This window comes from Stegodyphus dumicola, chromosome 6, assembly GCF_044657685.1.
Source record: "Stegodyphus dumicola isolate Sdum_Otavi_A_Nest chromosome 6, ASM4465768v1".
Taxonomy (NCBI): domain Eukaryota; kingdom Metazoa; phylum Arthropoda; class Arachnida; order Araneae; family Eresidae; genus Stegodyphus; species Stegodyphus dumicola.
Genome location: NC_140773.1, coordinates 78,603,017 through 78,615,783, shown reverse-complemented (window position 1 = coordinate 78,615,783; position 12,767 = coordinate 78,603,017). Strand labels below are relative to the sequence as shown.

Sequence of the window (12,767 nt, the reverse complement as noted above, 5' to 3'; positions counted from 1 at the left end):
GATGGGATAAGCGATTGTTTTAAGTTCGTCGAAAGGATTTGTAAAAGATTTGATCGCAGTTTTTATTTATTTAGCAGTTCGAAGGTGAAAGTTCTTTATAGATCGGATAATATGGGCTTTCTTTTAAGAGATTAGTTACACCATCGATGTACTTGTTCTGGTCCATGACAACTAATGGCCCTCTTTGTCGGCTTCTGAAATGATAATGTCCGGGGTTAGAATGAATTTCGCGCATTGTAGCTCTTTCTCTCGCTTTTAAATTTGGTTTCAAAGTCTTATTGTTGAATTTCACATTATGGGCAATAAGATGTATCATAATTTTTTTCTGTGTGTCTGAAACTCTACATACTGAAGTTGAAAGCTTTTTCGATAGGAGCCAAAATCTTTAGAATCGAGGGTTTTGAAGTTTGTAGGAAGTTAAAATTATATTTCAGAATTCTCTCTTGTTCTTCTTATAAACTAACACTAAAGATATCAACTATTGGATTAATATTTACCATGGGAATTTTTTTAAATTACTTAAATTGGAAGAATGTGGTTAAAAAAGGTTTTCGGAATTCAAATGCAAGGGTGTTTTTATGTCGGTTAACCACATTCTCAGTTCTAGACCGAGACTTTTGTTCAATGATAGTAAATTCTGGATATGAATTAGATAGTTCCAATGAAGTTTATATAGCTCAAGTTCAATGTTGGATAACTGTTGACGTGTATCCCTTATGATGGACCGAAGCAAGGGAAGTTTGCAGTTTCAGAAAATACTTGAAACACGATTGGAAGATATTTGATTTGAATGAAATTGGGGATCAATTTTTACGTTTACACTTTAGTAAAAAGGTCAAGCTGATTTGGAAATTTCTTTCGTTTCATACGCAAATTAGTGAAGCGATTGATGGATGAAGCCATGATAAACAATAAAGACAATAAAACTAACTTTACTAACCAATAATAAAGCTCAAAACTTTGGGCGAATTTCATATTGAAAATGAATACAAAACAAAATATTTGCAACTAGAATGAAATCAGCTAAGCAAAGAAAAATATCGAATATGAAAATTAAAAGTGTATAAAACATAACTACAAAAAATAGAAAACTTACCAAAATTCTTACAAATATCTGAAATTCACTGCCATTGAACAAATACCTTGATCTAGAACTGAGAATGTAGTTAACCGTTACAAAAACACCCTTACATTTAAATTCCAAAACCTTCTTTTACAGTCTTCCAATTTAAATAGTTCAAAAAATCTTCCCATTGTAAATATTAATCCAATAGTTAATATTTCTAATGCTAGTTTATCAGAAGAACAAGAGAGAATTCTGAAATATAATTTTAACTTCTTATAAACTTCAAAACCCTCGATTCCAAAAATTTTCGATACTATCAAAAAAGCTTTCAAATTCGGTTAAGTTTCAAATAAACAGAAAGAAATTATTATGCAACTTATCGCCCATAATGAGAAATTCAACAAAAAGCCTTTGAAACCAAATCTAAACTCTTGAAAAAGAGCTACAATGCGCAAAATTCAGTCTAACCCGGACATTATCATTTCAAAGCCCGACAAAGGTGGTCAGAGATCCGTCATCGACAAGAACACGTACATCGATGGTGTCATTGAGCTCTTAAACAAAGGACCACACAATCCGATTCCTAAAGACACTACACCTTCGGAGCTCTCAAAAATAAAATCTGCGATCAAACCTTAACAAATCTTTTTGACCAACTTAAAACAATCGCTTATCCCATCTGTTGCGAATTTATGCTCTTCCCAAAATTCATAAAAGTGGTATTCCTTTTCGCCCTATTGTATCAAATTTAGGCACTGCCTCGTACCGGTTAGCTAAATATTTAGTTTCTAGATTTTCAACTGTATTTGATAATAGCATTTACACCATAAAGTATTCAATAGAGTTTGTAAAATAAGTTAAAAGCATTCTCCTAGAAATTTACTCGTGTTTTCTTTTGATGTGAAATCATTATTCACCAGTATTCCATTAGATGTCTCGAAATCAGACTTCATGAATTTCATTTTTCCTGCATCGAAACTGATGTCCCTCACTCTGTTTGAAAGAAACGGATTTTGTTTTACAAAATAAATATTACAAGCAAACTGTGTGATTAGCCATGGGAATCCCTATTAGTCCCATCCTGCCTGATATCTATATGGATTATTATGAATCAAAATTATTTGAAACTTTAGACTTTCCAGTATGATTGCGCTACGTAGATGATACATTTACCCTGTTTGAATGTAATAAAGATAATTTAAGTAGGGTTCTTTCAATAATGAATTCCATATACCTGCTATTCAGTTCACTTTTGAGCATGAAACATGCAATTCTCTTCCGTTCCTTGACATTTTAGGCACACGTAACACATCTAACTTCAGTCCTACGGTTTACCGTAAACCTTCATCGGCTTGCCTTCCTCCACACATCAAATCTTGTAATCCGACTAACCAAAAGTTTACTTCATTTTATTCCTTTGCTTTCTGTGCACTTCAAGTTTGTTCCTTTAAATTTTCTCTTGATTAAGAACTAAATTATTTAAAAGCACTTTTACGTATTGACATGGGCTTGTCACCCAAAATTATTAACCAAGTAATTAAAAAAATTCTCATCTCAACACACCAAAAGGCACACGTTTGTTTTAGGATATTATAAGAATTCTGTTGTCATTACTTTCATTCCATCAATTAGGTACAAAACTGCACGTACTTTACAGAAATTTAACGGGGTCGGTTGTTTATTTTTCTATTAATAAAATTACGAGTTCCATACTTATTGACCCCATTCCGGATATCAATTCCTAGAGTATTTACTGAATTCTTCGCCAGTGGGATTTAATATACATTGGTCAAACTAAGAGTGTGTTAAAAGTTCGTGTTAAAGAACATGAGGCATATTTTCGGGAAACGAAAGCACAGAAGCACTCTGTTTCTCAGCATTGTTTGTCCGATTATCACACTTTCTATTTATCTGCAGCCAAAACTATTCCAAAAACATCTTCTATTGGTGAATTGACTTTTTTAGAGATGTTTCACATTCAAAAAGACCTTTCTGTTCTAGTTAACGAGCCTAATTCAAATCCATCTTTAAGCCTTTAAGAAATTATGTTTTAGTTTCGTTGTTTCATGAATAGATGGCGTCAGTAGCTTAAATTCTGTCCACTCATTTTTATCTTATCTTGTCTCTGTATCTTATCTTGTAATTTTAACTTTGGCAGTTGACTTTGCTTGTTCGGTAAAACCGTCGAAACTAGCCCTATGTAAATAATAATGTTTTGCATGGGAGGGAAAAGTCACAGAAATGTTAATTTTTCCTCTAAACTGGGAATCGAATTTATCTGGCACGCTGCTAATGAGAGCTCTCTTATCGTTTGATACATTGCATACTGAAGCAAATTGTTAAGTGATAAGTCCAATGTGATACTTCAACTTGCCCAGTTATTCTGCAAAAGAAATCATTCCATAATCATCGAGTTTAATTTCGGTGCGTATTTGATCGAACCTTTAATAATGAATCAGTATAAATTTAATAGCATTTGATGGTCCATGTGTAACTACATTGCAACGAAACATCGTTAAATTTGGAGATTTTACAAGAGACAGGGCAAACATATGCTGTATCGAATGAACATTTAGGGGAGCGTTAAGTGAGACCTTTCTGAATATATAATTGTTAGCTTTTCTATGATAATCATCAAGAACAGAAAACACCTGATTATGAATTGGATATGCATTATCTGTTGTGTTTGTCATTTAACTGTCTAATCAAAATACACTTACTTAAAGGCCTAGAAACTGATCTTTCCTCGAAGGCTTCGACTTTTTGCGGCGTGAAAATAGCTTTTATAATTCCATTCTCGTGATTTCCTTCCACTATTCCTAAATGTGGAGGTGCATCTCTGGAGCGAAAAAGTTTGAAAGCAAATTCAGAATACATGGGCCCATCAATGGTGTTAGAGACGCCTGCTGGCAGACGCAAGGCTGCAACTAGCTTGCCATCTACATATACATCCACATTACAAGGTATTTGCTTATTATTAGTTACCAAAATTTCGTAACTGGAACGATGCGGCATAGTCACGTAGAAATATGGACCCCTGCTGCTCTTGTAAAAATTTCCTGGCTGAACACCGAGGCTAAAACCACTTTCTTCTATATATTTCTTTGGCCAATTCTCCTGTTAAATGAAAATTATGTTAATATTAAAAAATTTGCTTTTAAACTTGATTAAATATTAAAAACCGTTCTCTTAAACTTGATTACTTATTATCTCAAATAGAAGATTTTAACTATTTAAATTTTCAAATTTTAAGATGTTTTATCTTAAAATTGTATTTTATAAACGGTATACGTCTTGTCTACGCAGGCTAACACAGTAAAATCTCGCTTATCCGACATAAACTGGAGCGTAGAAAACTGAATAAACGAAAATGTTATATAACAAAGAGGTGTTAAGAAAACGCCTATTAAATGTCAAACTGTGTTACAGGTTTTTATTTTATGAGCCTAATAATCGTTATACCAAAGCAGGAAAAATTAACAGAAAAAGAAAACTAACAGTTAGAGAATTGCCGGAAGTTAAATATAGTTAAATATAATATATGCAGTACTTCAAACATACATGATTGAGAAAAATTTTTTTATCCCAATCTGCTTCTTTCAGGAGTGCTCTTTCTTCGCTGAGAAGTCTCAACCTGTTCACAGCATCATTATGACGATTCCTGTAGCTTCTTCATGCTACTCAGTATATTTAACTGCAGTTTCTAGAGCCTTAATACCATCGTATGTGACATTCTGGGAGGATCAACAGTTGCTGCTTGATCTTGATTTCCAGTTTCGCTTTCATCGAAAGTGATAAGAACGACAGTTTCTTCTACAGTAATATCATACTGATCATCACCTTTCATTCAACTTACTAATTCTTGGAAGCATGCATCTTCACATCCACGGACACATTGTACTAAATATAGAATGGTTTCTTCGGCTTCATCTGCGCTTTTCGTTTTTATGCTTTCATCACCGCCTAGCAGTTTCTCCCGTGATTTGGCAATTACTGTAGCCCTTTCGTCAGTCCAGTTCCGTGTACCTCAATAAGTACCATCCTATACATTGACTTGTTTAAATTTTTCAGTCATGCTTTGTCTTTCTTCAATCTCTTCTATCACTGAGGATTCTATCACTGTGATGGTACATTTCTATCGTTTCCAAAATACCCTGATGATGAACTGACAAGCATTGTAACATTTACTGAACTGACAAACACTGTAACGTTTCTTCCAACAGTCGAACAGACCAGCACCTTCTGTAAAATCTCTGTCCGCTTCATTGCAATCATTAAGAAAATGAAACCCTTTTTAATGTGAATTATCTCTGAAATAGACACACTTTTGACCTTGATCTATGTAATAACTAAACATACAAAGCTTAATTCCCGAATTCATAATTTTTCTTTCTTTAAATGTGCGCCCACCAGCGGCCGAGCGGTAAAGTCGCTGAACACTGGTAGTTCGGTCCGAGGTTCGAATCCCGCAAACGGGCTGGCTGCATGGGCGTTTCCGTGGTTTTCCCCATGTGTAACGTGTATACGAGCCAGTTTCCCTTAGAATGTCCTCCACGAAGGCATCCCTCCCCTTAGGCAGATAGCCCTCGAGGCTTTGCCATAATCACACACACACACACTTTCTTTAAATGCACATTTCATAACTCTTGATGCACGCCATTTCTCTATTTCTATTTGCATCCTTTTCCAGTCTTCTACTACCCGTACAACACCAAATATTTACTTAGTTTCAGTTCAAAGTGTGGTATTCTGACTATCTAATTATGCTTATTGTAGAAGATCATCTTCAGGTTCAACTCATATGTGCAAGCTATTTCTTTCTGCTGCAAAACAGATTCAATAATACAGGGAAATCTTCTGTTTGAATCATCATACATTGAGTCTGATGCGATACATATACTTAAAATATTTTCTCAAACGTACTTTTACAGCGAAAAGTCTTTTTCGGTGTCAAAATACTTTTTTCGAATACAATAAAGTTGGTACTTTCTTCAGCTAAAAACTTGATAACGCAGCCACTGAGCCGTTACATAATGCTATTGTCAAATACGAAAACTCACGTTCACGTTATGAATATTATTTATTGTAGGTGATAGAAAAAACTCATAACAGGAGGCAATCATAGACTGACAGAGGCTGTGGCAAACTAAGAAGTATGATGATTTGGGAAGCTATTTGGATATGATGCATGTTAGAAAAAATTCAAACATGGGTTCACTGGAACTCTTACAGACTGTGTTACATTTAGGGAATTTTGTAAATAAAAAATGAACGATAACTTTAAGCAAACTTTAGACTGAACTTTCTCTCTCAATGGTGCTGGACAGAAATAAACGAATAATAAAGAAGTTGAACTCTTATACCGTGAAAGAAGAATTGGGGGATTTATCTAAACAAATTCGACCAATAATTATGCGACTTTAAAAGAAAGGACAGCATCAAAAATCAAAGTTATTAACTTTAAGTTAATTTAAAGTAAATAAATTAAAGTTACCTGAAAGTAAAAAGGAATAAACCTTTGATGCTGCTTGGGCATAAAATCAGATTTGTATTTTCTTCAAACAATGCAATACCAAACCCTTTATACATTTTATAGGACTGTTATGTCTTTTAAAAATACCATTATTTGAAATCAACATAAACTAAATACATAATTACGAGTATTTTCATAACTTTCTCTAGAGACAGCAATCAATTCATTTCCGTTAATATACAACCAATTCCCCCTAATAATGCACAACCAATTCCCCCTAGTAATAACAAATCCATAAATTCAATTAGTTTAACTAATTCTTCGACAGCTCAAATAAACAAGTATCACAGTAAATCATCTAAATAGGTGGCAGTTAGTATAGTGGTTATTATAGTAATGTTGCTGCATTGTGTTGCTATAAATAAGCACAAATTCTTGAAGCTTCCATGTTTTTAGAATCTTCCCGTTAAACGAATCGAGTAACTAGGCAGATCATCAAATAGGAACATGTAATACATGCTAGATTTAACAATAAACACATTTATTTTTTCTAGCGTATCATAAGTTAAGATAGCTGGTCAGATCACCCCTACAGTATTTCCTTAAAGGATAATAACAATATAGCATATTAAATCCACACTGAACACTCACATAAGAATCTTATCCTGATCTTTGAACATCGAAAAATGTTAATCTTAAATCTTTCAAAACATACAAATAAATCCTCGAAACATTGAAAAATAATTTATTTATTTTAGACACGAGAGATTAGGGGAAATTGTTCTACAAGAAACTGAATGGCAAGAAATTCTGACTTGAATTCAAAGTTTGGAGCTTTATGAATATGTTCTATAAAACGATGACGTTAATGATTAAAGACACTTGTTTTCACTAATTTCAGTGGACCGCATTTTATTTTATGCACACTTTATTTATTTTCACTTAAAATACATTTTTTAAATTCACAATTTGACACAGTTATTAAAATCCAAATTCTCATATGAAATAATCTCGCGACTTTTATGTTGACGAAACAGGTTTCTCTTTCTTGCTGGCTGGCGCTATTACGACAGCGCTTGTAGTTAGGTACGGAACAGATGCTCCAATAAAATTTGAATAATGTAAAATATTTTATGTGAATAAATGTAGATTATTAAAAAAAAAATTTTTGAATGCGATTTTGATCTAGTGGAAACGCGGTATGTTCGGATTTCAGGATCCGGTTAAGGCAAACTTACCCAAGCAGTTTCTTCTATGTCTTTCTTAATATCGTTGATTATTTCTACCCTCTCCTGCAGATAAGATACATTTTCTTGGAATTGCTTTTGTTTACAACCTTCTTTGGTGGCCATTTGGGGAAAGCCAAAAGGCAATTTCACAGCTGTTTGCTTTGGCGTACGTTCTAACTGAACTGTTGGTAAGTCAAATCTACTACTCGTGCCAGATGAAGAAAGACTGGATCTGAATAAATAAAAAAAACAGCAGTATCTAAAGAAGATCCAAAAATTACTTGGAAATACAAATTCTATATAACATATGTTTTGTACAGTACTGAAAAAAAATTAAGCGAATTTGCATATTTTATCGAATTCCATGAAAAGAACTGAACTGAAGGAAAAACACTGCTTCTAGATAAAAGTGCAAATCTTATACTGCAAATACGTAACCCAAGTAACACAGCAACGTCGTAACGACGTTGCAAACTCCTCGCGGATGCCGTTGCAAAAACGTTGCAATATGTCGTCTTTAAGACGCCCAGATGTCCGCAAAACTCCAGTATTTTGCAACCGTTGCATAGAAGTCTTTATTACGCCTTTGCAGATGAGGTTTTTGTCGCATAGACGTCATTATTGCGTCTTTCGTAGGTGATATTTTCGTTGTGAATCATCACGACGTCTTAACGACGGCTAAATTTTCGCAAAATTCCACCTTTTTGCAACAGTTGTGAAAATGCCGTTTTTATGTCCTTGTGTTACATATTGATTTATGCAGAAAAGAAAGCTTATTAATTAATAGATTTTTCTTCTTTTTTAAAATTTTGTATTCCTTGTATTTATTTAAAGTCTAAATATTTTATCATTTCCTGAAAACCAGAAGATAATACAATTTTTTCCCTTTAGACTAAATATGCATAATTAATATAGCCTTAATTATTTTAAGTACATTAAACTATAGTTTTTTTTATTTCTCTTTAGACTAAATATGCATAATTAATAATAGCCTTAATTATTTTCAGTACTTTAAACTATATTTTTTTAAATAACTTAAATTCTAAGTTACGATTATTTAAGATTTCATCATTTCTTTCTTAAGTGAGAGTAATTATGAAAGTCGTTATTATAAATTTATAACATGAATAGTAGGTTTTAAGTAAATAAAACTCAATTAGACATAAATAAAAGTAAATATATATATGTGGGTAAAAAAAGAGAGCCTTTCTGAGAACAGAATTATCACATTTTTCTCTGTTAAATCTCAGAGACATTGAAAATTGCCCCCGTCATGATAAATTAGAAAGCGGTTCTTAAGGTAACATAATCAGTATTTTACCTGAACTCAAGTATAAGTGTATTCACGTTTCACAGTAAACAATATAACCATTAACTTCTATATATCCAAGATATGTAAATGAAAAACGGTATAAAGTAGTTATTAAATGTGATCAAAAATATTTCATACAAAAATATACCTAAATTGCGAAAGTTGTACTTTTTGCACAGTATGCGATGAAATGTTTCATATAATATCACTATATTAATTCAAATAAATTCGTCCTTACTTCAAAAATAATAAAGTCATATTTCAGTAGTGAAATAATTGCTAACATGTGATTTGCATTGATTTCGGAAATATGATTTTTTAAATTATATAAAATGCATAACATAATAACTTACTTTATAAATTAGTTTCATTTTTAAATATTTTGCTATAATATTCATATAAAAGTATTTTAAGTATTAATTATTTTAACAAAATGTTAAACAATTATTTAGCACGTATTTTTAGTACTAATTAAATTTAATAAATCAAAAGAATATATATTAAATTTACATTTCATTAGATGAATCTATCTTCGATTAATATATTTAGATTAAATAAAGTAATGAAACATTTCAAAGTAAATCTTATGCGGACTTCAGACGACCACGTCAAAAGCGGTCATATCATGACGTTTCAGCGACGTCGACAAATTACCAAGATGCAACGGCAAATATTTTGCGTAACATTTTATTTTGATAAATTAATTGTAGAACTTTAAATACATATAATTTACCAATACCATTGGTTAGATCAAAAACATTTTAAACTTAATTTTCTTTTTATCTAATTAATTCGACAAGTAATTCTTCTTCTTAATTTATATTAAAAATTATTGTAACATTTAATATTATAACTTCAGGAGGAAAGACTATTCTCATTTGAAGTTCGTTAACGGCATTTCGCTTCCAACATCAATCACTCATCATTAACAAGATATCATAATCAGCGCAAAGCTTACAGAATAAAGAAAACAACTTAGGGCAATAAACTGGATCTTACAAAATATCGTGCTGGTTTTATGATTAATGTACACAGTTAGCAAACTTAGCTCATCATAATTTTGCTAAATGCAAGTGGCATTAGGAGAATAAATATTGTTTAAGGCTCTGTACGTTGCCTATCTTTTAAGCTTTGTAACAGCTGTTATTACTGACTCCATGACTGCCCTAATGTGGAAATGTACAATGCCTGCTAGGACCGTGGCAGCTGCAGCGCTGTAGTTTTATATGCTTTGGTAATGGTTAATGGGCGTTGCACTTAAAATCTTGATTTTACGTGTATTCATGGGGTTGGCCCAGATTGCCGCTCCGTACGTAATAACATTTTCCACTACCGTATTGTAAATTATTTTGAGAAAATGTGGCTTTAGGCTCCAATCAGAGCCTTGAATGTTTCTAAGGTTATTCGCTATGCGCAAAGTTTTGGACTTCTGTGCTCGAAGGCATCCCGTTTCTGTTCGACATGTAGGAATTTATTTGCAGTGGTGTCGGGAAAGAAGATACTGGACATCTGAGGATTGGAAATGGGTAACGTGGTCGGATGAATCACGCTACACCTCATTTTGCACTGATGGAAGACGTCAAATTTGGAAAGGATTCCATCTTGCCTTACTCGCAATGCACAAAGGTCTGATATGGGTCATGTTCTGCTGGTATAGAAATGGTGCCCCGGTGTTCCACCAAGGTAAACAAACAGCCATGAGATACCTATATATATTGGCAGATCAAGGGCACCCTGCAATGTTACATTTTTCTCCTGATGGTGACGGTTACTTCATGGACGATACTGCAACTATTCATCGTGCCACTAGTGTTCAAAATTGTTTCGCTGAACATCAGTCTGCCTTCTAACACCTTCCCTGATCACCGAATAGCCCGGATCGTAACCTCATAGAAAATGTATGGGATATGGAGTAAAGACGCATCCGACAGCACTCTCTTCTTCGATCTAATTTACAAGACCTAAAAAGCTGCATAGCAAATGCATGGTATTGACTGGACGTAAATGCACACCAAAATCATGTAGACGAGATGCTCAAACGAATCGGAGCAGTTATCTGTGCAAAAGGCGGTCCAATAAAATATTGATCTTGGGTTTCTAATTTGTTAGCCAGTGTGCGTACAAAGTAATGAAATCAACAAGGATGAACCATATCTAAAGAACCTGTTAAAAAACAAACCAAGGAAAACTCGCAAGTACGTCAAGAATATCTTAAATTTTAATAATAATGGACTGAAAATGAAAAGAGGCTATTCCCCTTTTCGTCACCTCTTCTGAAAATCTATCAAATTAAAGCATAAAACCGTCCAACTTAAAGCGCCATTTTAAGACAAACCGCAGCAAGTACAAAGATAAACCAGTCGATTTTTTTAGAAACAAACTGAAGAAAAATTCTAGAAGCCCAGCACGACGCCCTGTACGGTGTGTACTTCTAACGCCTGCCCATCGGAGAAGGCGTTCTCTGTGGTGCGGGAACACCGGAATTGGAGAGATAATGAATGGCGACGAGTACTCTTTACAGATGAGAGCAGATTCAGTCTGAGTAGCGATTCTCATCGCATACTCATCTGGAGAGAGCGGGAAGCCGCAATCATCCCTCAAACATCATTGAAAGGGACAGGTATGGAGGTGGTGGTGTTCTCGTTTGGGGAGGCATCATGCTTGGTAGTCGTATAGACCTTCACATCTTCGACGCAGCTTCAGTCAACGAGACCCGTTAGTGTAACGAGATTTTTCTTCCATATGTACGTCTTTTTAGAGGCGCTATGGGTCCGCAGTTCCTTTTCATGGACGACAATGCACCATGTCATCGCACAGTAGCTGCCGAACAGCTCTTAGAGAGTGAGGATATTGAACATATGGATTGGCCGGCACGATCTCCGGATCTCAATCCCATCGAGCATGTATGGGATTTTCTAGGCATACGCTTGGCAGCTCGTGCCTTACCACCAGTAACGATTCCGGAGCTTCGATTGGCGCTGCAAGACGAATGGCCAGCAGTGCCTCAACAACTTATTGACACCCTCATTCTCAGTATGGGCAGACGCTGTGAAACCTGCCTAGCAGTCATTAGAGATCATATCCCCTATTAAAGACCGGATGTTTCTTGCTGGACACCCATCACAGGGATGTTTCGGCCTTCAGTCGCATTGCGCTCCATGCTACTTTTTCAATAAAGCTTCTTTTTATCCCTCTGATTTCTCTTTTAGTAACTGTTGCTTACATTACTCATGTCCTTATGTATTGGGGATCTTACGGTATTAAATGTGTTGATTTGGAAAGCTTTTGTACAAAGTTATATTGAAAAAACCGTCTCGTCCTTAATTTTTGCACACCAGTGTATATTAGATATACATACAGGGGTATACATTTGCATGAACAAGTGCACACGCATACGTTTGCTACACATTGAATATGCATTGCACATTGAGTGTATTATATACAGCCTAGGTTAGTAATAGTAAATTATTGCACATTTTCCGCATTGATACAACCTACACATATCATTATTATTATGAAAAGTTGACTTGTATATGCATAGTCATCTATTAGATACATACACATTACACATACTGGGGTAGATAAATAAATACATATATATGGATATATAGGTACACATACATTGGGTATGATATTATATACATTATACATTGGGTATGATATTATATACATTATACATTGGGTATG

The 12,767-nt window shown here is 34.1% G+C and overlaps 1 protein-coding gene across 6 annotated transcripts in view; it reads right to left on the bottom strand.

The window, feature by feature from the left end:
* The window catches only part of LOC118185660 (uncharacterized), a 154,346-nt gene that overhangs the window by 99,831 nt on the left and 41,748 nt on the right, over positions 1-12,767 (bottom strand). For all 6 annotated transcript variants that reach the window (XM_085818563.1, XM_085818565.1, XM_035355552.2 and 3 more), the window contains 2 exons: positions 7,778-8,000; positions 3,787-4,183 (listed from right to left, as the gene is read on the bottom strand). In XM_085818563.1, the coding sequence (XP_085674689.1) occupies positions 3,787-4,183; positions 7,778-8,000 (620 nt within the window). The remainder of the gene's footprint in view (positions 1-3,786; positions 4,184-7,777; positions 8,001-12,767) is intronic.